Here is a 26,762-nt window from a genome sequence, read left to right on the forward strand (position 1 = left end):
CCTGTCTTCTGCCAAGAGCCATATTGCATGGCCGCCCTGGGAGGAGAGCTTGTCTGTACCAACAGCTGCCTGATTTGAGCCCAGGGGAGTTGCTGTGTCTTGTAGTCCCGGCCGAGGGAGATGTGCATCAGTCCATGTGCGCTCTGGGCCAAGCCAGGCGGCTATGTGATGAGGGGCAGGATGGTTAGCCTCGCTTTATTTTTTTCTAAGCTCTGGTGACATGTCTAGGACCTTGTTTGATTTGTGTCCTGTCTTGTTTCTTCCCCTCCCCTCCCTGTTAGCTGCAGAGAGCCAAATCCCCCATCAGCCTGAAGCGAGCATCAGATTTTCAAGGTTAGTGAGACGCCTGGATCTCTCTTGGCCTGTCTCATCTGTCACTCTGTCTCTCTCAGTCCATCTGCTTCTCCCACTGTATCGATCAATGCTGCAGGGTAAATGTAGCGGGGCCTTGGGGGTCTCAGGGTGGTGGGGGTCCATCCATATAGCAGTTAACATTCATTGTCATTCAAAGCGGGCAGGAGCCCCGACCACTGAAATGTCCCTTCTGTGGTTCCTTCCATGCCTCCCTGCCTCTCCTGGTGGGTCTGTCCGGAACCTCTGGTACATCAGCTGAATGTTGTGTCCATGACTTCTCAGTGAGAGGACTGTTTGACCCTCTTCCAAGACTTTTGGCCAGGTGGTGCCCAACAGGACCTCACAGGAGGCTGGTTCATCCATCAGTCCCTGGTTCTCCGAGACACACTGCCTTCAGAATCTTCTCTTTGGTCCTCACCATGTCTCTGGGAGTGACAGATCAGCTAGTAGGGTTTGCCTAAGCAAATCAAGCACCTACTATGTGCCAAGTGCTGGAAGGCCGAGTAGACACCCATAGAGACCACACACTCAGGCAGGGCCATAGCCAGGAGGTAGAAAGTGCATGGATCCCAAGAGTGGTTGGAGAAGGATCCATCAAGAAGGGCACATTTCCTGGGTGTGGTGGCTCGAGCCTATAATCCCAGCACTCTGGGAGGCCGAGGTAGGTGGATCACCTGAGGTCAGGAGTTCAAGACCAGCCTGGCAAACATGGTGAAACCCTGTATCTACTAAAAATACAAAAATTTGCCTGGCATGATGGCAGCCGCCTGTAATCCCAGCTACTCAGGAAGCTGAGCCAGAATCACTTGAGCCCAGGAGACGGAGGTTGCAGTGAGCCAGGATCGCACCACTGCATGCCAGCCTGAGTCACAGAGTGAGACCTTGTCTCAAAATTTAAAAGTAGGGGGGTATGGCATTTAAACTGGGGCTGGAAACGGGAGCCTTTTGGTGGAGGAACACAGTGTCCAGATGGACTCCTCAGGTCAGAGAAGGGCCCATAACACAGGTGTGGAGACCAGGAGGTGCACGGTATGGAAGCCGTGCTGGTGCCCAGGAGAGCCCTGGGCTGAGACAGTGGGTGCTCACTGAAGACATGGACTAAATCCTGCATGGCGAGGATGAAGCCTCCCCCAGGTGGCTTTGGGGAGGACAGGAGAGTGAAGAGTGCAGATCCATGCTTAAGGCTGTTCTCTCTGGTCACAGAGGGGAGGGGAGGGAGGCCAGGGCGGCAGGAGTCAGGGACATCCAGCTCCCTCATGGCCACATCTGCTGTCTCAATGGCCTTCTTTATCAGAAGGGAGGTACAAAGGGCCTGAGGCCTGCAGGAAGCAGAGAAGGGGGTTGCACCAAAGGGAAGAGAAAGCCATGGGGTTTCTTCGCTCCTCATCAGACCTTAACAGGCTGCCCAGTGCCAGGTGCTGGGGGCCCAGGGAAGGACAATGTATGGTTCTCCCTGAAAGGCATCCACTGATGGGGGTGCATGTACGTATAGCTGTCTCTGCACACAACACGGGCACACAAAGCAAGGGTGGGAGCAAGGAGGGGACACGGACGGCAAAGCCATCACACCAGGGCTGACAGGATGAGCACATGGTCCCCAGGCAACCCACAGCAGAGCCAGGGCTTGGGGCGGAGACACCAAGGGAGGCTTCACCGAGGAGGTAGCAGACTTGGTCCCCAGTTTGCCCTCATCCCCATCAGCCAGCCCTTCTTGTCAGGGAGAGGCAGAGTCCATTTTGATGGCAGAGAATTGGATAGGAAGACTCATGCCCAGTTGTCCATGGTTCACAGAAAATGCCGGGAGGGACCCCACACAAGTCCTCAGAGACACATGACATTGTCCAGCTTTGACCCAGGCTGCCCAGGGGTTGACCCGCACTGGGAGCTGGGATATGTTGGCAAATGAGAACCACCCCCCAGGAGCCTACTGTGGTGGGAGGAGATGGGAAAAGAAGAGATAGTTTTATGCCTGTGATACCAGCACTTTGGGAGGCCAAGGCAGGAGGATTGCTTGAGGCTGGAAGTTCAAGACCAGCCTGGGCAATATAGCAAGACAACATCTCTATAAAAAACTAAATTTAACAAAAAACAAGAGGAGGTTTTTGAGGGCTCTTTCTCCAGCAGATGCCACAGAGAGGAGAGCAAGCCCCAAGGGATAGAAAAGGCCCCGTACCCACCTTGTTTGGAGGAGGTTTGGGAAATGCCAGACAATACGCCTATTGACCACAGGGCTCTGACTTCACTTCCCCCCTTTTCGATCCCTCCCCTCTCTCTTTTCCACCTGAAACCCTCCCTGGCTCCCTTCTCCTTTCTCTGTCTCTCCCACCTTGTCTCCCGTGAGAACAGCCAAAGGACACGAGGAAGAAGGCACGGACACCAGCCCCAGCTCCTGCGGCTCTCTGCCTATCACCAACTCCTTCACCAAGATGGTGAGCCGCAGCCTCCACCGGACCTGGGGTCCCCTCCATTGTCTTCCCTGCAGAACGCCATCCAGGGCCCCAGCTGTCCCCTGGATTTTTTTGTCCATTTTTGATGGCAGAGAATTGGACAGGAGAATTTGGGAGGCCAAGGCAAGAGGATTGCTTGAGGCCAGGAGTACGCCATCCAGGGCCCCAGATGGTCCCCACCACCCAGTCCCCCTGCAGAACGCCATCTGGGACCTCAGCTCATCCTCACCACCCAGTCTCCCTCAAAAGTGCTGTCCCAGGGCCCCCAGCTGATCCCCACCACTCTCTCTCCCCACAGAACGCCATGCAGGGCCCCAGCTAGTCCCCACCACCCTCTCCCACTGCAGAACACCGTCCGGGGCCCAGCCTTGTCCACACCGCCAGCCCCAACCCATCTCACCTTCCTCCCCAAGTCCCAGCCTCTGAGCAGCACTGCTGCCTGCTCTGAGCTTCAGCCCCAGCCTCCTTTATGTTTATTTAGAGCGTTTTCCACAGCCACACAATGTATTTACACCTTCCTGCCACCTCCTTTCCCAATTTAACACTTGGTGGGAGGAGGAACTGGGCCTCCCAGGGGCTGTCGCACACATGGCACAGGCAGTGAAAATTCTGCCGCAACTTCTCAGCCCCTGGCAACTCCCGCAGCCTGCAGAACGGGTGGCAGGCAGGGCAGGGGCTGGTGAGCAGCTGGAGCCGCCGCAAAACTGAAGCTCAGGCCACCCCCAACCCAGAACCCCCACCGGGGCAGAGCAGGGCAGGGTCCCAGCCACTGCATCCAGAGCTGCCCACCTTCCACCAGGCAGTAGAAGGCCCAGGATTAGAAATTCTAACCCCAGGGGAAGCCCTGGGAAGCTTATCAGCTCAGCTTCCAGAATCAGGCCCTGGGGGAGGCAGAGATTTTATAATGAATGATTCCTGTCTGATGGCAAAATCCCGGCTCTGGATGGCAGAATCCCAGGCTCTTATTAAGGGCAGCCCTGGCCGGGAGCCAGCAGGCCTAGTTTCAAAGGTCACCCTCCAGCAGCTGTGCCATCCAGGGACACTGTTGCCCTCCCCACGCCCCAGGCCCACACTGTTCACCATGTCCAGAGCAGGTACCCACAGCAGGTGGAGCCCGGAGGCCTCAAGCTCAGCCTGTGAGCCATGGCAAGGCAGCGCCCCAGTCCCCTAGCCGGCCGGCTCCCGCTTGCATCCTCCATGTGAGCAGATGTGGGAACAGATGTGCTCCAAACTCAGTGGCTGCGGCCACTCCAGGCTGAGCATGAGCCTGCTCCAGCCAAGGTCGCCACTGAGAGCCAGCTCGCTGCCTGAGCAGGAGGCGGGCATGATTTTGCGTTTAATGTAGTCCCTGCGTGTGTAATATTTATGTACCCGTAACGTGTGTGTGTGTGTGTGTGTGTGTGTGTGTGTGTGTGTGTCTCTGCAGCAGCCCCCCCGGAGCCGCAGCAGCATCATGTCAATCACCGCTGAGCCCCCAGGAAACGACTCCATCGTCAGGCGCTACAAGGAGGATGCGCCGCATCGCAGGTGTGTGGTAGGTGAGGGAGGACTGGCCATCTGCCCCATCCCATCAGCCTCCTTACCCCATCTCTGAGCCAGTCCACGCTTGCTGACTCAGCCGTCCTCAAAGCAACCTTGAAAGGCAGGGTGCTGCTCACTGTAAGATGAAAGGCTGAGGCTCAGAGGAGGGAAGTGGCCTCCCCAGGTTCACAAGCTACCTATACAAGGATAAAACCCATGACCCGTGTCCCCATGCTGCCCAGAAATCAGGTTCCCAGGCCCCACAGCCCCAGAGCTTGGCTTTTTCTGCCAAAAAATAAGAAGCTCATGGCCAAGCACAGTGACTCACACCTGTAATCCCAGCAGTTTGGGAGGCTGAGACAGGAGGATCACCTGAGGTCAGGAGTTTGAGATCAGCCTCACCAATATGGTGAAACCTCGTCTCTACTAAAATTATAAAAAATTAGCCAGACATGGTGGCATGCACTTGTAATCCCACCTACTCGGGAGGCTGAGGCAGGAGAATCCTTTAAACCTGGGAGGCAGAAATTGCAGTGAGCTGAGATTGTGCCACTGCACTCCAGCCTGGGCAACAGAGCGAGACTCTGTCTCCAAAAAAACAAAAAACCAAAGAAACTCATGAATGGCTTCTCCACTGTCCTCTCCCACCTTCCTTACTTCCTGAAAACCATTAGTGTCCTCACAAGGAGAACCACAGTAGAGGTATGCCTAGGCTACAGTTTCCAGTCTGCCAAGATTTGGCATGTCGCCTACAAAGTCGGAGGCTGTTGGGCAGTTTCCAGAAGGGCAGAGAGCAAGCAATGGCCAAGGAGGCTGGATTCACACCCCTAGTCCCTCTGGGGCCTGGGTTTGCGTTTCCCTGTAGGGCCTTCCCTGGCTGACTCCAGAGATCAGCGGCAAAGGCACACACAGGCCAGGCGCAGTGGGTCACACCCGCAGTGGGTCATGCCTGTAATCCCAACACTTTGAGAGATTGAGGTGGGCAGATCACCTGAGGTCAGGAGTTCAAGACCAGACTGGCTAACAAGGCAAAACTCCATCTCTACTATAAATAAAAATAATAATAATTAGCCAGGCATGGTGGCACATGCCTGTAATCCTAGGTACTGGGGGGACTGAGGCAGGAGAATTGCTTGAACCGGGAGGCGGAGGTTGCAGTGAGCCGAGATCACACCATTGCACTACAGCCTGTGTGACAGGAGTGAAACTCTCCATCTCAAAAAAAAAAAAGACCCATGCCAGCCCTTCCACCAGCAGCTGTGTTGGGGGGACTCCCTCTGGCCAGCTGGGGACAGGTGTTGAAAGCAGCTTTTAGAAACCGTATGTGGCGTCTGCACCAAAGCCACCTCTGCCTTGAAGCACTACTGCAAGAACAGTAGTTCTTGGAGAACATGGAGACAATTGCCCATCCACTCCAGCTGAGGGGCGCTCAGCTCCCAGACCATCACACAGGGCAGATGGATCTCAGTCCTGCACTGTGTCAGAGAAGAGTGAGAGAGAAGTGAATGGCAGGTGGGGCCCACAGGGCCTCTCTTCACCTGCCCCAGCTTTCCTCCTCCCCTGCTAGAGGGCGAAACCTCCAAGACCTCTGGGCTGCCCACCCTCCCCGGGAGCCTCCTGCCTCCTCCACCCCTCTTTGTCCCAACCTCCTCCACCCACACTGCCCTCTCAGAAGCAAGGCCGTTTGGAAACCCAGAACCTTTTGGAAGCTTCCCCCTCCTCCGCCTGCATACAGACACCCACACAGTCACACTCACACGCATTCCCCATCCCTCCCTTGTATCTTGCAGCACAGTCGAAGAAGACAATGACAGTGGCGGGTTTGATGCCTTAGACCTGGATGGTACGTGCCCCTCAGATCCGGGAGGGTCGTGGGTAGGACAGGTCACAGAGGGCCACAGGTGGAGGGTCACAGGTGCCGTTCTGTGAGAACAGGGCCACCGCACACATGCCTCTGACCAACAGCCTTGTACATAGTAGGTCCTTAAGACCTACTGTGTGGAATGGACTCAGAGTGGCTCTTGAGCCCGGAAGATAAGCCTCTGTCCCTGGTGGGCTTGCCCATGGCCAAGAGATACCCTGCAAGCTTGTTCTTTAACTTGTGGGTAATAGGGGTCTATCCACCCGATGTGCAGAGAGCCCAAGCCAGTTCTGGGCTTTTAAAAAGGGTAGCTCTCACATACTGCAGCCAGGCACATGGAGGGGCTCAACCTGCATACCTGTTCCAGTTTAATGTCAACAACCACTCTCAGAAGTGTTACTGTTATCCTCATTTTATAGATGAAGAAAGGAGCCTCAGAGATTGGAACAGATAGGAGGGCAGAGTAGGCTGGGAGCTGGGAGTTCTCATAAGAAATTCATGTGTTAAGCTATTAACCAGCCTATGCAAAAGGAGTACAGAATGCAGGCGGAGAGGCCGGCATTGGAGGGGCAAGACAGGAGGGGGAGCAATAGGGAGGGTGAAGGTGGGCTTGCAGGATCACTGCCTACAAGCCTGTCTCAGCATCATCCGAGCATGGCAGCATCCCCTGGCCCCAACAGAGCTGGCAGCAGTGGAGACTGTGGCTCAGAACCCTCCAGGTGTACCTTGCCAGCCCCCTCTATTCCAGGGCTCCCCCAGCCCTTGCCAGCTAAGGCTGCCAGGCGATGAAACTAAAGATGAGCGGTCCTCCTTAACGGGGCACCATCAGAGCTATCAGGTGTTAAAGAGAGGTTAGCACCTAATCGAGGCTGGGTAATGAGAAGAATTGAAAGAGTTTTGGAAAGGGGAGAGAATCCTGGGCAACCATCCAAAGTATTTTGCAGTGTCGGGAAAAATTCGCTTTGCAGAGAAGCCTTTGTTATCAGCCCCCAGCAGCGTTTGCAGTTCCCCCCGTCCCAGCCACGTCGAATTCTGCGCAGTGGGTGTCTTTCCCCCAGGTGTTTTGGGTCCACCTGGGGTGAGAAGATAGGGAGGGGCCTCTTATCGGGGTCAGACCCTCCTCTCCCAACCCTGCTTCAGGCCCCTGCAGGCTGGGAAGCTGATGAATGATGGTTGGACGTTAGGGTCCCAAAATGAAAATCTGGGGGTCCAATTCAAAAACAGAATGAGGCTGGCCATAGTGCCTGTAATCCCAGCACTTTGAGAGGCCTGGGCAGGTGGATCACTTGAGGCCAGGAGGGGAAACATAGCAAGACCCCCCCCAAAAAAAAAATTAGCCAGGCATGATGGCATACACCTGTAGTCCCAGCTCCTTGGGAAGCCAAGACAGGAGGATGGCTTGAGCCCAGGAGTTCAAAGCCAGCCTGGACAGCATAGTGAGACCCTGTCTCTATTAAAAAAAAAATTTTTTTTTTAATTTTCCGGACATGGTGGTGCACACCTGTAGTCCCAGCTACTCCAGAAGCTGAGGTGGGAGGATCACTTGAGCCCAGGAGGTTGAAGCTACAGTGAGCTATGATCACACCACCGCACTCCAGCCCGGAGTGTAAGACCCTCTTTCAAAAAAAAAAAAAAACTAGAATATGAAACTGCTAATGGAAAGCTCCCCTTTCCAGATACAGGAAAAACAAAAAACAAACAAAAAACAAACCAGGAATCTTAAAACCCAGATACCTGATAAGCCTTTCTACTACGAGGAAACTTCTGGAGGCTGGGGGACATCTGTGTTGGAAACATTCAGTGCCGGGACTCAGCCATCTGCGCCAGGCAACCTCAAGACCCATCTCCCGGGAGGCTGGCTGGGAGGGGCAGGGCAGGAGGGCTCTGAGCCTGCCCCCAGTGCTGGGGCCACCCCAGCAGGTCTTGGGACTGTCTCTGGAGCTGCCTGTCACCCCTGGTACTTACGGGCCCTCATGCCTCTGCAGATGACAGTCACGAGCGCTACTCCTTTGGACCCCCCTCCGTTCACTCCTCCTCCTCCTCCCACCAGTCTGAGGGCCTGGATGCCTACGACCTGGAGCAGGTCAACCTTATGTTCAGGAAGTTCTCTCTGGAAAGGTACTCTGGTGAAGGGAAAGCCGGGTCGAAGGTGGGATGAGATAAACACCCCTCGCCTCCTCGCCCCTTCGCTCCCCTGTCCTAGAGCCGGTCCCACAATCCTGGCACTTCTCAGTCAGAAATCACTTCCTGGCCAGGCATGTTACTCACACCTATAATCCCAGCACTTTGGGAGGCTGAGGCAGGAGGGTTGCTTGAACCCAGGAGTTCCAGACAGCCTGGGCAACATGCAAGACCCCATCTCTACAAAATAATTTAAACATTAGCTGGGCATGGTGGCACACACCTGTAGCCTCAGCTACTCAGGAGGCTGAGGCAGGAGGATCACTTGAGCCCAAGAGGTTGAGGCTGCAGTAAGCTATGATTACACCACTGCACTCCAGCCTGGATGACGGAGCAAGACCCCATCTCAAAAAAAAAGAAAAAATGAAATCACTCTCTGACCCTCTAATTGTTCAGGTGCAAAAATCGAGGCCCACAGAGCGGGGGCTTATCCACACAGCAGAGGCAAAGAAACGGGACTCAGATACCCAGGAGGCCCTGTCCATGACACTGGAGCCTGGTGGGCGGTGCTCAAGGAGCCCCTGTTAACATGGCCCACACCAGTCCTAGCACAGCCACTCCGCTCCTCTCCTCATCTGCGTTTCTCACAGCAGCAGCCGCTTGTGAGCTCTCACTTCCTTTAGCCATTAAGAGTCAATCTTGGAGCCAGGACACCCAGGTGCCTGACAACCACAGAAGGCCATGCCACTGGGGTCCCCGTGTGAGCCACCAGCCCCTGGTGTATCCCGGTAGGGCTTTTCTCTTCAGCCCAGCTGCCTAACTGCCATTCTGTCTCCCGCTGCAGACCCTTCCGGCCTTCGGTCACCTCCGTGGGGCATGTGCGGGGCCCAGGACCCTCAGTGCAGCACACGACGCTGAATGGCGACAGCCTCATCTCCCAGCTCACCCTGGTGGGGGGCAACGTGCGAGGGAGCTTCGTGCACTCTGTCAAGCCTGGCTCCCTGGCTGAGAAAGCCGGCCTCCGAGAGGGCCACCAGCTGCTGCTGGTGAGGGGTTGGCAGCAGGGGAGGTGGCTGCAATTGTAGTGTCAGTGGTGACATTTAGGAGCCCCTAAGCCTTGCATTCAGCCACAGATCCCTGGGCAGGAGGAGGGAGCTGGTAGGTGGTCAGGCCTTCAGCATCTTGGGAGCCCTTCTCTCCCCAGCTCCCCACCCGTGTTTATGCAGCCTGTGCACAGGCACTGACTCCTGCAAGCTCCCAGGGTGCAGGCAGGAGGCAGGTTCACCCCCAAGTGAGATGATTTCTCCCCTCATTGCCACTGAGCCAGTCTTTGTTTGGGGAGAGATGCTTTTTACCCAATGTAGAGAGAGCGGTCTCGCCCCTGCGGCTCTGCTGCCCATGGAGCCGGGAGATGAACGCTGTCTCTGCTCTCCAGCTAGAAGGCTGCATCCGAGGCGAGAGGCAGAGTGTCCCCTTGGACACATGCACCAAAGAGGAAGCCCGCTGGACCATCCAGAGGTGCAGCGGCCCTGTCACGCTGCACTACAAGGTCAACCATGAAGGTGAGACCTCCCTTGGCCATCTGGAGCAACCCCTGGCCAGGGAGGCAAGTCCCTGACCTGGACAAGTGACCTCACCACCTAGAGCCTCCACTTGCTCATCTGTTCAGTGGAAGGCGTGGGCCCCTCCTGGCAGCATCACGAGGTACAGAGGGCAGGTCTGGGATAGCAGACAGAGATGGCAATAGCCGTGAGCAGGGCTTTGCTGTCTCACACTGGCGCCTTGGCCACATCTGCATGCACCTGCCCGGGTGCCTCAGCCACCGGACAGCATCCCCAGCCTCCAGCACACCTATTGGAGCCCCGGAGGGCCCAGCTCAGCCCTCTCCTGGCAGATGGAAGTTGCTTCCTCTCTCAGGCTTCCCGTCCCTGATGTACATAGGCAGCAGCTCTGGCGTCAGTCTTCCCACGGACTGGGCATGGAGAAACAGAGGTTCCCTGTCGGGTCCTGCTGGGGGATTCCTGACTTAGCTCAGCCTATCTCAGAAGCCTGCCCACCCACCAGACCAGGGACCCTAGCAATGGCTACCTGAGCTCTCTGCCTCCTGTGAGAACAGAACCTACAAACAGGACCCCCTGCCGGAATGAACGTTCTTTCCCTGGAATTCCAGACTGCAGGACTGTGCTGCTGTACAACTCTGGGGGGCGCTGCTCACACCATATTCTGGGCCCCAGGCTTCTTGCTCTGTGATCCCCAGCTGCGGGGCAAGCGGACCTCACCCTCCCTTCTCACCAGCATCCTTTGAATGGGCTCTCCTCCTCCTCCTCGGCCAGCTGAGACGTCTGGGCGGTGAGCTCTGAGCTTTGTTTTCTGCTCCGAAGGAGTCTGAGTTCTCGTTCTCACCTCTGGGTTTTTCTACATGATTATCTCTGTGGCTGGATCTTATTTTTAACCTCCAGGGCTCATGAATGTTTCAGCAGAGCATAAATAGCCAGTTTCTCTCTATCCACTCTCCAGAGCTGCCTGCTCGAGCTCCTTCCTGGCAGTGCCCTGCCCGTGCAAAGACAATAATGATGCTCTATTCCTACTTGCAGGACAGGCTCCTCCCCAGTCCTGCACCCTGATCTCCCAGCCCAGCAGGAAATCTGTGGGTCCACAGAATAGGATGTGAGCAGCGCCCCCCAGAGTTGTGCAGCAGCACAACCCTGCAGTGTGGAATTCCAGGGAAAGAAGTTCATTCCGGCAGGGTCCTGTGTGTGCAGGTTCTGTTTTTATAGGAGGCAGAGAACTCAGACGGTGATCACAACAGCCCCTGGCCAGGTAGATGGCCAGGACCCCCCCAGATGGACCCAGCATGGAATCCCTGTTTCTCTATGCGCAGTGGGTGGGAACATTCATCAGGTAATCCAGCTGGCTGGTATGGCCCTGGAATGTGGTGTGGACATTTGACAAGCTGCTCTGGCTGTTAGAACCATTTTAGCTTCTGCAGGATTATACAGGCCTCAGCATGTGGAGCTGATTTGAGGGTGTATATCATGGTTTTATATTATAGCAGAGCTTGCTGCATTTATTGTGTTCATGGTTCATGCCCCACTCCCTCACAAAGTATTTGCAAAACTTTACTTGGGAGTATGATGACATTTAAATAAGGTTAAAATGACATGTACCATGGTCTCTCTGGGAAACCATTTGGCACGAAAGGAAAGGAAAGAGAGAGAAAGAAAGGAAGGAAGGGTGAGAAAGAAAGAAAATAGATGAGATGATAGATAATTGATAGATGGATGATGGATGGATAAGTAGATAGATGATAGATAGATAGATAGATAGATAGATAGATAGATAGATATTCTATAACCAAGTAATTCCACTTCTGTGTATGCACCCAAGAGAAATGAGCACATATATCCACAGATCAATAGATGATTGATTGATAGATGGATAGATGACTAATCAATGATAGGTAGATAGATAATAGATGAATAGATAGAAGATAGATAGATGATAATGGATGGATGATAGGTAGATAGAAGATAGACAAAAATTTAGATAGATACATATATAGATACATAGATATGATATGACCAAGTAATTCCACTTCTGTGTATGTACCCAAGAGAAATGAGCACATATATCCACAGATAGATAGATAATAGGTGTGTAGATAATAGATAGATAGATAGATAGATAGGTAGGTAGATAGATAGATATTCTTTGGTCAAGTAATTCCGCTTACATGTATATGCCCAAGAGAAATGAGCTCATATATCCACAGAAAGTAATGTATACAAATAACTCATAGCAAAGGTGTTCATAGTAGCTCAAAACTGCAAACAATGCAAATTGCACATGGGAGAATGGATACAGCCACAAACCATGGAATACTATACAGCCATGAAAAGGAGCGTCCTCCTGCTACATTGCAGCATCACAGACAAATCTCACAGGCATAATGTTGAACAGTGGAAGCCGGAAGTGAAGAGAGCACATTCTACTTGGTTCCATTTATGTGAAGTGAGATTCAGCTCATTTACAGCAATGTCAGTTAGAATGATGGTCCCCCTTGGGAAAGGTACTGACAAAGAGACCTCTGGTTGTTGCTGCCCACACATACACATTTGTGAAAATTCACTGAGCTGAGTACTTAAGAATGTATGCAGTTTACTATGTGTGAGTTATGCATTAGTGAAAAAAAAACAGCCATATAATGGTGGGGAAATACGAAGATTGTAGCAGGAATGCTAGTAAAGGTGATCATTGCAACTTGGCAAAAATTTTAGCTCTGAGCTTCCTGGCAGCCAAGACAAAGAGGGAAACTGGTAAACAACATGGCTACCCTTCCTTGGGGAGGTAGAGCTTACCCCTAGGTCTGAGCTCTAAGAGGAGCGTATTGCACAGGCACATTGGTGGTGAGGTAAGGTACTCTAGGAGGTGCTCTGATGGTCAGGGTGGCCCCACGCCAATAGACAGCTGGTGCATCTTTTCCTCCACAGGGTACCGGAAGCTACTGAAGGACATGGAGGATGGCCTGATCACGTCAGGGGACTCATTCTACATCCGGCTGAACCTGAACATCTCGAGCCAGCTGGACGCCTGCACCATGTCCCTGAAGTGTGATGATGTTGTGCATGTCCGTGACACCATGTACCAGGACAGGCACGAGTGGCTGTGTGCACGGGTCGACCCTTTCACAGGCCATGACCTGGACATGGGCACCATACCCAGCTACAGCCGGTGAGACCAGAACCGGAGTGGGGTCTCTGTTTCCCTGAGTCTATGACGGACCAGGCAGGAGGGCTGCAGATGCCATGAACATCAGCAGAGGGGCTTATAGAGAAGCCCAGGCCAAAGAAGGCCACTGTGTTCCCTGTTTCACGGCGAGGTCCCCCAGGCCCTCCTCCTCCAGGAAGCCCTTCCTGCCTCCCCAGGGACCTTTCTGTCAACCTTCACGAGAATCCCATAGAATTCTCTTCTGTCTGGTAGAGACCAGACCACTCGACACTCAATTCTATGCTTTCTTGCTGGTTTCACTCATTATTCCTTTTCCATAGACCCCATCCTGACAGCAACATCGTCATTATAACAGCACCAGCCTCCGAGGACTGGGCACAGGTAGTGTGTCAGGCACGCAGCAGGTATCCACAGCATCTGTAATACTGTGAAATTACATGTCCATACAGCAACATCTGTAAGACCAGAACACCCCACCTCAGGCCTCTTCTCCAAGGAGTGCATCATCACCCCAGATTTACAGGGAGGAGACAGGCTCAGAGAGGTTCGCCCACTCTGCCGCAGCCTCACAGTGAGCCAGTGCTGGAGGTAGGATCCAGACACAGATGTGAGGAGCCGTGTCTTCTCCCCAGGTGCCCCTTGGGCTCAGAACTCACACCAGTCACAGGGCCATCCTTATGCAGAGTCGGACCCACACCCCACCCATGCCGGTGTGGTGCTGGGCCCTGCTGGCTTCCCAGTGCTTGGCCTTTGAATTTCAGCCCCTGAGGCTCCTCTCTTCGCTCCCCAGAGCCCAGCAGCTTCTCCTGGTCAAACTGCAGCGCCTGATGCACCGGGGCAGCCGGGAGGAGGTGGACGGTGCCCACCACACCCTGCGGGCACTCCGGGTAGGTCTCCCAAGCTCCCTGTGGTAGTAGCAGGGGCAGGGACCTCGCCAGCTTCAAACCTCACTCCTAGGTCTTTTTTAGAGGCAGTAACAAATGCGAGCCATCTGTACTGGGATGATGAATGCTAGGGGACTCGGTTCCTTAGGAATGGAATGCTGCCTGTAGGAGCCCTGACCTCTCATGCCCTCCCACAGGTCCTGAGTTTCCAGGACAAGGCGTTGGTGTCTGGCTGGGCACGGTGGCTCATGCCTGTAATCCCAACACTTTGGGAGACCAAGGTGGGCAGATCACTTGAGGTCAGGCGTTCGAGACCAGCCTGGCCATCATGTTGAAACCTTGTCTCTGCTAAAAATACAAAATTTAGCCAGGTGTGGTGGTGGGCGCCTGTAATCCCACCTACTCAGGAGCCTGAGGCAGGAGAATCGCTTGAACCCAAGAGGCAGAGGTTGTAGTGAGCCAAGATCGTGCCATTGCACTGTAGCCTGGGTGACAGAGCAAGACCCTTTGTCAAAAAAACAAAAAGGAGGGTGAGCCTAGGTTTCTGGCTCTGGCTAGACTGTAGGCCTTTGCTCTACCGTTCCTGGTCTCTGTTGAAGCAAGTCACCCATCTCCCAAGTCTCCAAGACTCCTCTCCCCTACCCCGCCTCGCCCCTTGCCTGCAGCCCTTTGATTTCCCTACGGAAGTGTTAGCACAGAGGGGGCTTGAGGACAAGTCTCCAGTTCTCACTATCATCACTGTGTTCTCACCTCCTGCCAAGCCCAGCAGGGCCTGACTGATTGATAAATCCATTTCAGAACACCCTGCAGCCGGAAGAGGCACTTTCATCCAGCGACCCCCGGGTCAGTCCCCGTCTCTCTCGAGCAAGCTTCCTTTTTGGCCAGCTCCTTCAGGTAAGGCTCTCCAGAGTGCCTGCTGACTTTTCAATCACATTCCGCTGTGGCCCTGCCCTCTCCCAACTGATGAGAGACACCCAAATCAAAATGACCGTGCCTTGTGTTTGTACACCACTTGCAACTCTTCACAGTGCCTCTCCTGTCTCATTTCATCCTCTCACTGACAGGCTAGAAGACAGTCTCTGTGCCTGTGGGAAGCAAATCCCACTTTCATTAAACATTGAGGAACCTTATGGTGAAAAGAAACTTAAGTTGCTGTTCAGATACTAATAGAAAGATCAGAAGCAGTGTAACAGGAGATGAAAACAAACATCCTAAATGTCTAGGCCAGTTTAGGTCCTCATTAACTGAGCATTCAACTTATGTGAGCATCCCAGCAGTCAAGGGAAAAAGGGAACCCAGCAGATTCTTTCAATCTTATCAGTCATAAGAAACATTTTAGCCACCAGGACCAGAAAGGACTTTTCTACTTAATTCTAAAAAGGAATTTTTTTTGCATGGATCATTGTACAAAGAACATTGACTAGCATTGTGTGTGTTATCTTCAGAAATGATTTCTCATAAATGCAGAAGCACACTTTGTGATCATTGCTTGCATCACCAGTTGACAAAAACCAAGGGAGTTGTATGAAAATGTAGCGCCGTGGGCATGTTCCTGTGTAGCTGCCTCACTCTTTAGACCCCAGTGGAGACAATGTTATAATCCGCTGCACTATCTTGATGGTGGAACAGGGAAACCCAGAGAAACTGTGAGCAGCCTGACCCTAAAATCCAGATAGACACAAACAAGTGGCAGAGAGACACCCAGGTGGAAAGGAACCCTGGCAAAGTCTGAGAGGTTGGCAAAGGCAGGACCATTTGAGATGATGCATTTTATACCCAAATGTTGTGTAAGTGTGAAATCTTGGGGCCAGACACAATGGCTCACACCTGTAATCCCAGCACTTTGGGAGGCTGAGGTGAGCGGATCACCTGAGGTCAGGAGTTTGACACCAGCCTGGTCAACATGGCGAAACCCAGTCTCTACTAAAAATACAAAAATTAGCCAGGTGCAGTGGCAGGCACCTGTAATCCCAGCTACTCGGGAGACTGAGGCAGGAGAATTGCTTGAACCCAGAGATGGAGGTTGCAGTGAGCCAAGATCACACCATTGCACTCCAGCCTGGGCCGCAGAGCAAGACTCTTATCTCAAAAAAAAAAAAAAAAAAGAAGTGAAATCCAAAGCCCCGCAGCCAGTTAACAGAGAGCCAGCTGACTTCCCAGACACCATGCATTTTCCTTCCTGCAGAAGGAGGGGTGTGGAGAGGCTCGAAGTAGCCCATAGAATATGGCATGAACCTGCTTCTGTGCCCACTGCTGTGGCATCCATTTCTGTTCTTCAGGGCTCACCTCTGAATTGTAGAAAAAAGTGGGTGTCCCGCAGAAAAGTTGGGGATACTGAGGCAGAAAGTTATGATAACCACAGTGTCAGAGGGAGGTGACATTGTCCCGCACATGCCCATCAGGGGGACAGTCTGTGGGCTGTCCCTGCCCACAGGGTCTTCCAGTCAGGGGTCTTCTTGGCCAGGTCAGCTCATGTCCCACAGTGCCCACAGAGCTGTGCCTGACGCTCCCGTGGGGGTGCAGTTGGGCTTGACCTGAGATTCATCCAGGGCCTGGCCAGGGAAGACAGCCTGGCTACTGATTCACTCATCTCCTGACTCAGGACTTCTCTCCAGTGGCTAACGGGCCACCTGCTAGAAGTCTCCTGCTTTTGTAGGGGAAGTGACTGGCCTAGGAACCCCCAGGAGCAGAGTGGGTTGAACAAAAATCTGGCTTTGCCTGGGTTGAAGGCAGCACCTGGTCTGTTTAGAAGTGGAAGCAGGGCTGGGCACAGTGGCTCACGCCTGTAATCCCAACACTTTGGGAAGCCAAGGTGGGTGGATCATGAGATCAGGAGTTCAATACCATCCTGGCCAATATGGTGAAACCCCATCTCTACTAAAAAGTACAAAAAATTAGCGGGGCATGGTGGCTCGTGCCTGTAGTCCCAGCTACTTGGAAGGCTGAGGCAAGAGAATCGCTTGAACCCAGGAGGTGGAGGTTGCAGTGAGCTGAGGTTGTACCACTGCACTCCTGCCTGGGCAACAGAGCAGGACTCCATCTCAGAAAAAAAAGAAGGGGAAGCAGCACAATCCTCCCCTGACTCTCCCTCTGCTCCTCCAGTTTGTCAGCAGGTCCGAGAACAAGTACAAGCGGATGAACAGCAATGAACGGGTCCGCATCATCTCGGGGAGCCCACTGGGGAGCCTGGCACGGTCCTCACTGGATGCCACCAAGCTCTTGACTGAGAAGCAGGAAGGTACATGGGGGCCGCCCGGCCCCTCCCACCACCCCCAGCCACAGTCACACATGCCTCACCCTAACCTGAGGGCACATCGGTCCTCATGAGGGGGCCTGGAAGTCCTCAAAAGGGAGAGGAGGGTGGGCACGCATGACTCACGCCTGTAATCCCAATGCTTTGGGAGGCCAAGGCAGGAGGATTGCTTGAGGCCAGAAGTTCAAGACCAGCTTGGGCAACATAGTAAGACCCCATCTCTATGAGAAACATAACTATAAAATATTTTAAAGCATTAAAAATGAAATTTTTAATATATAAATAAATAAATAGCTATGCATGGTGTCATGTGCCTGTGGTCCCAGCTACTCGGGAGGCTGAGGTGGGAGGATCACCTGAGCAAGAGGTTGAGGTTGCAGTGAGCCAAGATCACATCACTGCACAGTCACTCTGGTCTGGGCCATACAGCAAGACCCCTATCTCTAAAAATAAAAATGAAAGACAAAATTAAATTGAAAGGGTGATGGAGCTTGGCCTTGGCTGTGAGGACCAGGCTGCCTCGGGGCAACGGCCCGCCAAGCTCGCCTGTTAACGACGCTCGTTGTGGTTGCTTCACGCCTGGGTGCCCATGTTAATTGGGGCTGTTTGCTGTGAAGTGTTCATTTTATTGATTTCTCTACCCACTGAGTGCCTCTTGCCATTTATCAAGCCAGCGAGGGGCCGCTGGCCCCAGCTGGCCCTGCTGAGGGAAAGGGAGGCCACAGCCTGGACTAGATCTCAGAGGAGGCCCTGGGGCAGCTCCCCAAGCTGGCCCTTTGGGAGTTGGAGCAGCCAGGACAGGGGATGATAAAAAGCACATGGGACAAGGGACAGGCTGCCCATTTCTGGGAAGTGTTTCCTCAGGCTGCCTGGGGTGGCTTCATCTGAACCCCGGGCTTCTGTGTGGCTCCCCGACCCCAGCCAGAGAGGGACTAAGAAGGCGGAACTGAGGCCAAGTTGTCCCTCCCAGTGCTCCTGGGAGACGCCCAGGGCCTTGCCCACTGACTCTGGTGCCTTGTGGGCACCCGCCAGCATCTGCTTTCCTTGCCCTTGCCCTCCACTCTGCTGGGCTGTACCCAGTCCATGCCCTTCCTCTGAGAAGCCCTCCTTGATCATCTGTCAAGGCAACCTTTCCCTCCAGAGCTCAGCCAAGGTTCCTGCATTTGCCACACACTCTGCCTGCCTCCCACCATGCCTCCCGTCCCCAGCACATGAGCCCCAAGCAGTGCCAGCCTGAGGTGACCTCAGAAACTGATGCCTGGGGCAGCAGCCAGGCCTCCACACTGACGGTGGCCTCCAGGACCCAGTCCAGGGGTCCCAGCCTCCCTGGAAGGCCTTCAGTGCCCCAGGGCTCTGACCACCACCCTCTCTTGCCCCTGCCAGAGCTGGACCCTGAGAGCGAGCTGGGCAAGAACCTCAGCCTCATCCCCTACAGCCTGGTGCGTGCCTTCTACTGTGAGCGCCGCCGGCCCGTGCTCTTCACGCCCACCTCACTGGCCAAGACACTGGTGCAGAGGCTGCTCAACTCGGGGGGCGCCATGGAGTTCACCATCTGCAAGTCAGGTGAGCAGTCCGCCCTGTGGGAGCCATGGACAAGGATGACTTCCCCTCTTCTCTTCCTTCTTCCCTTTCCCCCTCTTCCCTCTTTCCTTTCCTTCCTCCTCCCTTCTCCCTCTTCTCTTCTCCCTCCTCCACCTTCTCACTCCTCCCCTCCCCCTCCTCACTTCCATCCTCCCCTCCTTTTCTTCCTCCTCATCCTCCACTCCCTCTCTTCCCTCCTTCTGCTTCTCCCTCCTCCCTATCTCTCCTCCCCATCTCTCCTCCCCCTGGATGGGTGGATGAATGGATAATGGGTGAATGGATGGGTGAACAGATTGATGGATAGATGGGTGGGTGAGTGAATGGATGGATGGGTAGATGAATGATGGATGGATGGATATGTAGATGGGTGGGTAGATGGATGAGTGGGTAGGTGAATGTATGGATGGGTAGATGAATGAGTGGATGGATGGATATGTAGATGGGTGTGTAGATGGATAAGTGAGTGAGTGGATGGGTAGGTCAATGGATGAATGAGTGGGCGGGTGGGTAGGTGGATGAGTGGGTGGGTGGATGAGTGAGTGGGTGGATGAATTGGTGGATGGATAGACAGATGAGTGAGTGACTGGGTGGATGGTGCATGAATGAGTGGATAGTTGGGTGGGTAGATGAGTAGGTGAGTGGATGGATAAGTGGGTGGTGGATGGATGAGTGGATGGATGGATGGAAGAGTGGGTATATGGATCAGTGTATGGGTGGATGGGTGAGTGGGTGGATGGATTGGTGGATGGAAGAATGAGTGAGTGGGTAGATAGTAGATGGATGGGTGGATAGATGAGTGGTTAGGTGGTTGCGTAGATAAGTAGGTGGGTGAACAGATGAGTAGATGGTGGGTGGATGAGTGGATGGATAGATGGATGGATGGATGGATGGATGGATGGATGGATGGATGTGTGGATTGGTGAGTGGGTGGATGGATTGGTGGATGGATGGATGAATGAGTGAGTGGGTGAGTGGGTAGATGAGTAGATGGATGGATGGATGGATGGATGAGTGCATGTGTGGATGGGTGTGGTGGGTGGATGGATTGGTGGATGGTTGGATGAATGAGTGGGTGAGTGAGTGGATGAGTAGATGGATGGATAGATGGATGGATGGATGGATGGATGAGTGCATGTGTGGATGGGTGTGGTGGGTGGATGGATTGGTGGATGGTTGGATGAATGAGTGGGTGAGTGGGTGGATAGTAGATGGATGGGTGGATGGATGAGTGGATAGGTGGTTGGGTAGAACACCACCTAGTGGATAGGTGGGTGAACAGATGAGTGGGTGGGTGGATGGATGAGTGGATGGATGGATAGGTGGGTGGGTTAAACAGGAGATTTATTCATGATTGGTGCCCGAGCTGCTGTGTCCAATGAAAGGTATTGCTGAGAAGCCAAACCATGAGTATTTGCCCAGCACCTGCTCTATGAGCTGCCATGGGGAGCGTGAAGAAGGTTAACTTCAGCCCTGCCCTCAAAGAGCTTCACAGTCTAGTAGAGGAGAGACAAGATTCGTTTAAACATGGCTGGAAGCAGATGGACATTGAGCTCTGTAGAGATCAGAATGTGGCAGGCAGGGCCTGGGTGGGATGGCCAACTCAAGGCTACTCATACCACCCTCAGGACTGGCCCCTCTCTCTGCAGATATCGTCACAAGAGATGAGTTCCTCAGAAAGCAGAAGATGGAGACCATCATTTACTCCCGAGAGAAGAACCCCAACACGTTCGAATGCATTTCCCCTTCCAACATCGAAGCTGTGGCTGCCAAGGTGAGATGAGGGCTGGGAGGTTGGACAGGGCCGGGACCCTCCGTGATAATCCTCATGAGATCCACCTGGGCCAAGAACAGAGGTGGGATAAAGAGCCACTTTCACCTCCCCGTGGCCAGACTTTTCCTCCTTGTCCCAGCAGCTGCCCTGTGTCAACTCCCTCTCCGCCCCTTTATCCCCTGGGCTCCGACGTGAGTTTTTACTCTGGAGCTGCTTTCTATTTGTGGTGGCTCCCTGAGCTGGTGTGTGTTCGCATTGTTTAGAGGTGTGTGTGTGTCTGGTTGTGATAACAAGGGCCAGAGATAGAGAATGAGCTCATCAGGGCAAGAGGCAGAACGAACGTGAAGGTGACAGGTATCCCATTCACCAAACAAGGGGAAAATGGGACGTCACAAGTGTTATTAGCGACGATGCAGAGATCGTGTGCATTATAGAGTCTTTGAGGCAGACGGCGTGACCTAAGCATTGAGTTCTTCCTCATCCCAGCACCCGATGAAGGAAGAGTTGTCACTCTGCATTAGTGGTGTGCTCCCCCAGCTGCCAGGGGCTGGCTCCATGGTGGACGCTGACCTTGGGGACACCAAGAGCAAGTGATGGTGTTTTTTAAAGTCTGGGCCACAGCAGTTTAGGAAATTCTGACAGCTGGAGTGGATAAAAAGCAAGTGGGCAGGGCTTGAGCCAAGATTGTTTTTAGCTGAAAAGAAGATCCGACGGCTGTCCCACAGATCTGTGCTCTTAGAAATGTAGGCCATGGTCCTGCTGGCAGGGAATGGAGAGCAGGGGTCTGCGGGAGGCTAAGCAGGGCTCTGGGCTGGCCATTCCCGCCTCCAGACACGGATGCTAGTTCCAGGCTGTGTTCAGTGTGCAAAATTTATTGAGCTGCGAACTTAAAATGCTCTATTTATGTTCCATTCCAATGCAAAGTTTAATGTTGTATTGATTTAGAGTCGGTCGCGCTCTGTTGCCCAGGCTGGAGTGCAGTGACACGATTAGAGCCTACTGCAGCCGAGACTTCTAGACTCAAGCAACCCTCCCCCACTGCCTCCCGAGCAGCTAGGACTATGGTTATGCACCACCATGCCCAGCTAATGATTTTTAAATTTTTTTAGAGATAGGGTCTTGTTATGTTGCCCAGCTCTCAAACTCCTAGTGTCAAGCAATCCTCCCACCTCTCAAAGTGCTGGGATTGCTGGCATGAACCATTGTGCCTGGCCAACGTTTGGTGGAATTTTTTTTAAGCAATGCCTTCAGCAAAACATAGATGGTCCTTTCTCAAAATGATGAGCTCCTGGTTGAGGACCCTTGCAGATACTCTTGGGACTGGCCAGCCTGACTGCCTCCCCCATGTGTTCCCTACCCTCTTACTTGAAGGCTGGCTAGGGTAGCAGGTGTTTAGGGGGTTTTGTGTGTGTGTGTATGTGTGTGTGTGTGTGTGTGTATGTGTGTGTGTTTGAGACAGAGTCTTGCTCTGTCACCCAGGCTGGAGTGCAATGGCACCATCTCGGCTCACTGCAACCTCCGCTTCCTGGGTTCAAGCAATACTCGTGCCTCAGCCTCCTGACTAGCTGGGATTACAGGTGCATGCCACCACGCCTGGCTAATTTTTGTACTTTTAATAGAGACGGGGTTTCGCCATGTTGATCAGGCTGGTCTCGAACTCCTGACCTCAAGTGATCCGCTCGCCTCAGCCTCCCAAAGCACAAGGATTACAGGCGTGAGCCACCATGCCAGGCTGGTAGCAGGTGTTTCATTCAAACTCATTCACACCACCTGGTTCACCGCAGCCGGGGCCTCATCTCTGCCCATGAACAGCACTGTGGTCAGCAGAGTCCTGGAGTATCCTGACTCATGGGGAGTCTTATCTCCTGGATCAGTGGCAGGTGGCTTTCAGGGCTCCCACCCCACTATCGACCCCAACCCTGCATCCAGGCCCCACCACATGCACCTTCATAGGAGCAGGAGGTGGGTGGGCTGCTGCTGACTGAAGCCACTGTGCCCGCAGAACAAGCACTGCCTGCTGGAGGCTGGGATCAGCTGCGCGAGAGCCTTGATCAAGGCCAACATCTACCCCATCGTGCTCTTCATCAGGGTGTGTGAGAAGAACATCAAGAGGTTCAGGTAGGGCTCCGAGACCCCTGGGGGCTGCCCCTCCTGTCCCTAGCACCCCATCAAGCCTCAGTGGAGGACAGGATGCCTGTGTGCCCCACCTCATGCACCCCTTAGTAAACCCTCACCAAGTACGGGACCGTCCCTTCAGAGCTGACACCTAGGGCAGCGGCCGAGGTGGTGACTCACACACATGGGATACATCATGGGGGACAAGAGTTAGGAGGGACGGGGTGGAGTGCACATCACCCGGGGTGGTCAGGGAAGGCCTTCAGGATGCATCAGCGAGACCCACGGCTGTAAGTGAGGATCCTGTCTGGGAGGCGATGAGAGGCAGTCCGACTCTGGACCTGTGTTCAGGACCAAGCCTGCAAGATTCAGGAAAGGGTTTACTCTGGGGTTCCAAAGAACGAGAGGCCAGGCGCAGTAGGTCACACCTGTCATCCCACACTTTGGAAGGCCAAGGTGGGCGGATCAGCTGAAGCTGGGTATTTGAGACAAGCGTGGCCAACATGGTGAAACCCCATCTCTACCAAAAATACAAAAATTAAGCCGGGCATGGTGGCTCAGGCCTGTAATCCCAGCACTCTGGGAGGCCGATGCAGGTGGATCATGAGGTCAGGAGTTTGACCTCATGACAGCCTGGTCAACATGGTGAAATCACGTCTCTACTGAAAAATACAAAAATAAGCCAGGTGTGGTGGCACATGCCTGTAATCCCATCTACACTTGAATCCAGGAGGTGGAGGTTGCAGTGAGCCGAGATTGTGCCACTGCACTCCAGCCTGGGTGGCAGAGTGAGACTCTATCTAGAAAAAAAAAATACAAAAATTAGCTGGATGTGGGGGTGCACCCCTGTAGTCCCAGCTATTTAGGAGGCTGAAACAGGAGAATCACTTGAACATAGGAGGTGGAGGTTGCTATAAGCTGAGATTGCACCACTGCACTCCAGCCTAGGCAAGAGAGAGAGACTCCAGCTCAAAAAAAAAAAAAAAAGGATGGTGCTGAGGTTTGGAGCCTGGGTGATGAGGACAGACTTGCCCTCCAGCGGCTTCATCTCAGATCCTTGCCCCTCCTGACATGCATCTGCAAAATAAATGTCCTGCTGCCACTTTACAGAGGGAATCACTGAGACTGGGAGGGGTTAGGCCCCTTCATTTCTTTTCACCAGATACTTACTGAGCTCCTGTGAAGGGTTAGGCTCTGGGGAACCCAGCAGTGAGCAAAAGAGACAGACATCCCCACTCAATACCTCACATCCTTTAGGCTGGCTAAGACTGAAAATGCAGAAACTGACAAGTGTTGGTGAGGAGGTTAGATGTCAGAACCCAGCACGCTGCTGCTGAAAGTGCAAAGTAGAGCAGCCCCTGTGGAGGACGGCATGGCGCTTCCTCAAAAATTAGAAATAGAAGACCACAGGATCCATCAACCCACCTGCGGGCATATCCCCAAGGGAACTGAAAGCAGAGTCTCTAAGAGATATTTCCACGCCGGCATTCACACCAGCGTCACTCCCAATAGCCAAAACCTGGAAGTCACCTAAGGGTCCATCAGCGGGGAGTGAATACACACAATGGGGCCCGTCCACACAGGTTAGGAAGGTGTTAAGAGCTGAAAACCTTGCAAACTGTTAACCAAAAAGACTTGAAATAAAGAAATCATAATACATGTTAATATAAGAGAAATTATAGCCTGGTACATGCCTATAGTCCCCCTTCCCCATCCGTCCTGCCTGGAAATGTGTTTGTGGTGCAGAGTGTACTGCACCAAAAATGCTGTATGATTTTTTGGGTGGTTTTTTTTTTTTTTTTTGAGATGGAGTCTTGCTCTGTTGCCTAGGCTGGAGTACAGTGGTGCCATCTCAGCTCACTGCAGCCTCCGCTTCCCGGGTTCAAGTGATTCTCCTGTCTCAGCCTCCCAAGTAGCTGGGATAACAGGTGCCTGCCACCATGCCTGGCTAATTTGTGTATTTTTACTAGAGATGGGGTTTCACCATGTTGCCCGGGCTGGTCTCGAACTCCTGACTTCAAGTTATCCTCCCCCTCAGCCTCCCAGAGTGCTAGCATTATAGATGTGAGCCACCATGCCCAGCCCATACAGTGGAATATTATTCAGCCTTCAAAAGGAAGGAGATTCTGACACCCACGTCAACATGGGTGAACCTTGAGGACGTTATTCCGTCAAATAAGCCAATCACAAAAACACACGTGCTGTATCCGATTCCACTTATATAAGGTCTCTAGAGCAGTCAGATTCCTGGAGACAGGAAGTAGAAGGGTGGTTCCCAGAGACTGCGGGAGGGAAGATGGGGCGTGAGTATTTTATTGGTCCAGAGTTGCAGTTTGGGAAGATGAGGAAGTCTGGAGATGGTTGCACAGCAGTGTATACCTAATGCTACACAGAACATACCTAATGCTACTAAATTCTTCACTGAAAGAATAAGTAAAACGGTCGATTTTATTTTATGCATATCTTAGCACAATTAGAAATTAAAAGGATGTAGCCGGGCGCAGTGGCTCATGCCTGTAATCCCAAATTTGGGAGGCCGAGGCGGGTGAATCATTTGAGGTCAGTAGTTCGAGACCAGCCTGGCAACATGATGAAACCCCATCTCTACTAAAAATACAAAACTTAGCCAGGCATGGTGGTGCGTGCCTATAGTCCCAGGTACTCAGGAGGCTGAGGCAGGACAATTGCTTGGACCTGGGAGACGGAGGTTGCAGTGAGCTGAGATCACGCCACTGCACTCCAGCCTGGGCAACAGAGCAAGACTCCATCTCAAAATAAAAATAAAAATAAAAAGAATGGGTTTGGAATTTCCAGTGAACAGCATGAAGGGGCATGGTCCCTAGCATTAAGAGTCACAAATGATATAAGGGAGAAGCAAGGCAGGAAAGGAATGGGGGCTGCGGCAGTGAGGGCTGGCCAGGCAGGTGGTGCCACACCAGTGCCACGACAGCCACCCCACAGCCCCTGCACATCTCCTCCCAGAAAGCTGCTGCCCCGGCCTGAGACGGAGGAGGAGTTCCTGCGCATGTGCCGGCTGAAGGAGAAGGAGCTGGAGGCCCTGCCGTGCCTATACGCCACGGTGGAACCTGACATGTGGGGCAGCGTGGAGGAGCTGCTCCGCATGGTCAAAGACAAGATTGGCGAGGAGCAGCGCAAGACCATCTGGGTGGATGAGGACCAGCTGTGAGGCGGGCAGCCCTGGCAGAGATGCTGTGGGCATGGGTCATCCTGTGAGGCAGGCACCCCAGGCAGAGAGATGCAGCAGGTGCAGGGGCATCCTGCAGCCCACAGAGCTGCCCTGGCGGATGCTCTGCCCCTCGCAGTGATGGAGCCTGGGGGGACAGACGCGCCCGGGGAGGAGCAGGGCACAGTCCATTCCCCCAGCCCCAGCTGACCTGGCCCAGCGGTTTGTCCCTGCTGGCCTTCACAGGGAGACAGGGCTGAGCAAAGGACACCAAGCCAGAGCCCCGGGGCCAGCCGGCCTCTGGAGAACCAGAGCAGCAGTTGAATGTAATGTGTGGGATGAGTGTGCTGCCACCAGTAGAGCAGGGACCCTGATAGCCAGGCGTCCACCAGTCCTGGGGACACACTCACCCTAAACACACTCCCAGGCAGGACAGATCGGGGAAGTGGGTGTGTACCAGGCTATGATTTCTCTTGCATTAAAATATATTATTATTTCTTTGTTTCGACCCTTTTTCTTTGTTAACAGCTTGCAAGGGTTTCAGCTGTTGCCACCTTCCTAACCTGAAAACCACGCCCAGCAAGCTTAGCTGGGGACTCAGGCCCCATGTTCCTGTGTAGGGTGAAGGTAGGGTGACCACACACCCCAGGGTCCCAGGACAGGCCTCATTTATCCCTGGAATTAGGGTGACACTTGCTAATCGTACCCCATGGACTCAAATGCATCCTGATTTGGAAGATCAATAAATTGTCTTATCACCTTGGGAAGGGCCCATCCTCTCACAGACCCTGGGGACCCTTGTGGTCTGTACCTGGCCTGCCCTGTAACTCCAGCCCTGAGGCCAGGCCCCCATCACTCAGCTCTTCCCTGCACGTCACTACCCCTGCCACAGTACATTCAATGTCCCTAGAGGGCAGCCCGACTTCCTCCTGCAGGTCAAGA

At 53.5% G+C, this 26,762-nt stretch overlaps 1 protein-coding gene across 4 annotated transcripts in view; it reads left to right on the plus strand.

The window, feature by feature from the left end:
• CARD11 (caspase recruitment domain family member 11) overlaps positions 1 to 26,318 on the plus strand; it is a 140,223-nt gene extending 113,905 nt beyond the window's left edge. For 2 of the 4 annotated variants that reach the window (XM_035283207.2, XM_054249019.2), the window contains 15 exons: positions 282 to 333; positions 2,701 to 2,783; positions 4,228 to 4,328; positions 6,113 to 6,165; positions 8,169 to 8,301; positions 9,149 to 9,350; positions 9,740 to 9,866; positions 12,795 to 13,035; positions 13,823 to 13,919; positions 14,715 to 14,810; positions 17,019 to 17,154; positions 18,553 to 18,732; positions 20,397 to 20,521; positions 22,524 to 22,639; positions 25,619 to 26,318. In XM_035283207.2, coding sequence (XP_035139098.1) covers positions 282 to 333; positions 2,701 to 2,783; positions 4,228 to 4,328; positions 6,113 to 6,165; positions 8,169 to 8,301; positions 9,149 to 9,350; positions 9,740 to 9,866; positions 12,795 to 13,035; positions 13,823 to 13,919; positions 14,715 to 14,810; positions 17,019 to 17,154; positions 18,553 to 18,732; positions 20,397 to 20,521; positions 22,524 to 22,639; positions 25,619 to 25,823 — 1,947 coding nt within the window. In that variant the 3' untranslated portion in view covers positions 25,824 to 26,318. The remainder of the gene's footprint in view (positions 1 to 281; positions 334 to 2,700; positions 2,784 to 4,227; positions 4,329 to 6,112; positions 6,166 to 8,168; positions 8,302 to 9,148; positions 9,351 to 9,739; positions 9,867 to 12,794; positions 13,036 to 13,822; positions 13,920 to 14,714; positions 14,811 to 17,018; positions 17,155 to 18,552; positions 18,733 to 20,396; positions 20,522 to 22,523; positions 22,640 to 25,618) is intronic. The other 2 variants (XM_054249011.2, XM_035283213.3) reach the window with 2 other exon arrangements.
• Positions 26,319 to 26,762: the final 444 nt, after the last annotated feature.

This window comes from Callithrix jacchus, chromosome 2 (assembly GCF_049354715.1).
Source record: "Callithrix jacchus isolate 240 chromosome 2, calJac240_pri, whole genome shotgun sequence".
Lineage (NCBI taxonomy): Eukaryota > Metazoa > Chordata > Mammalia > Primates > Cebidae > Callithrix > Callithrix jacchus.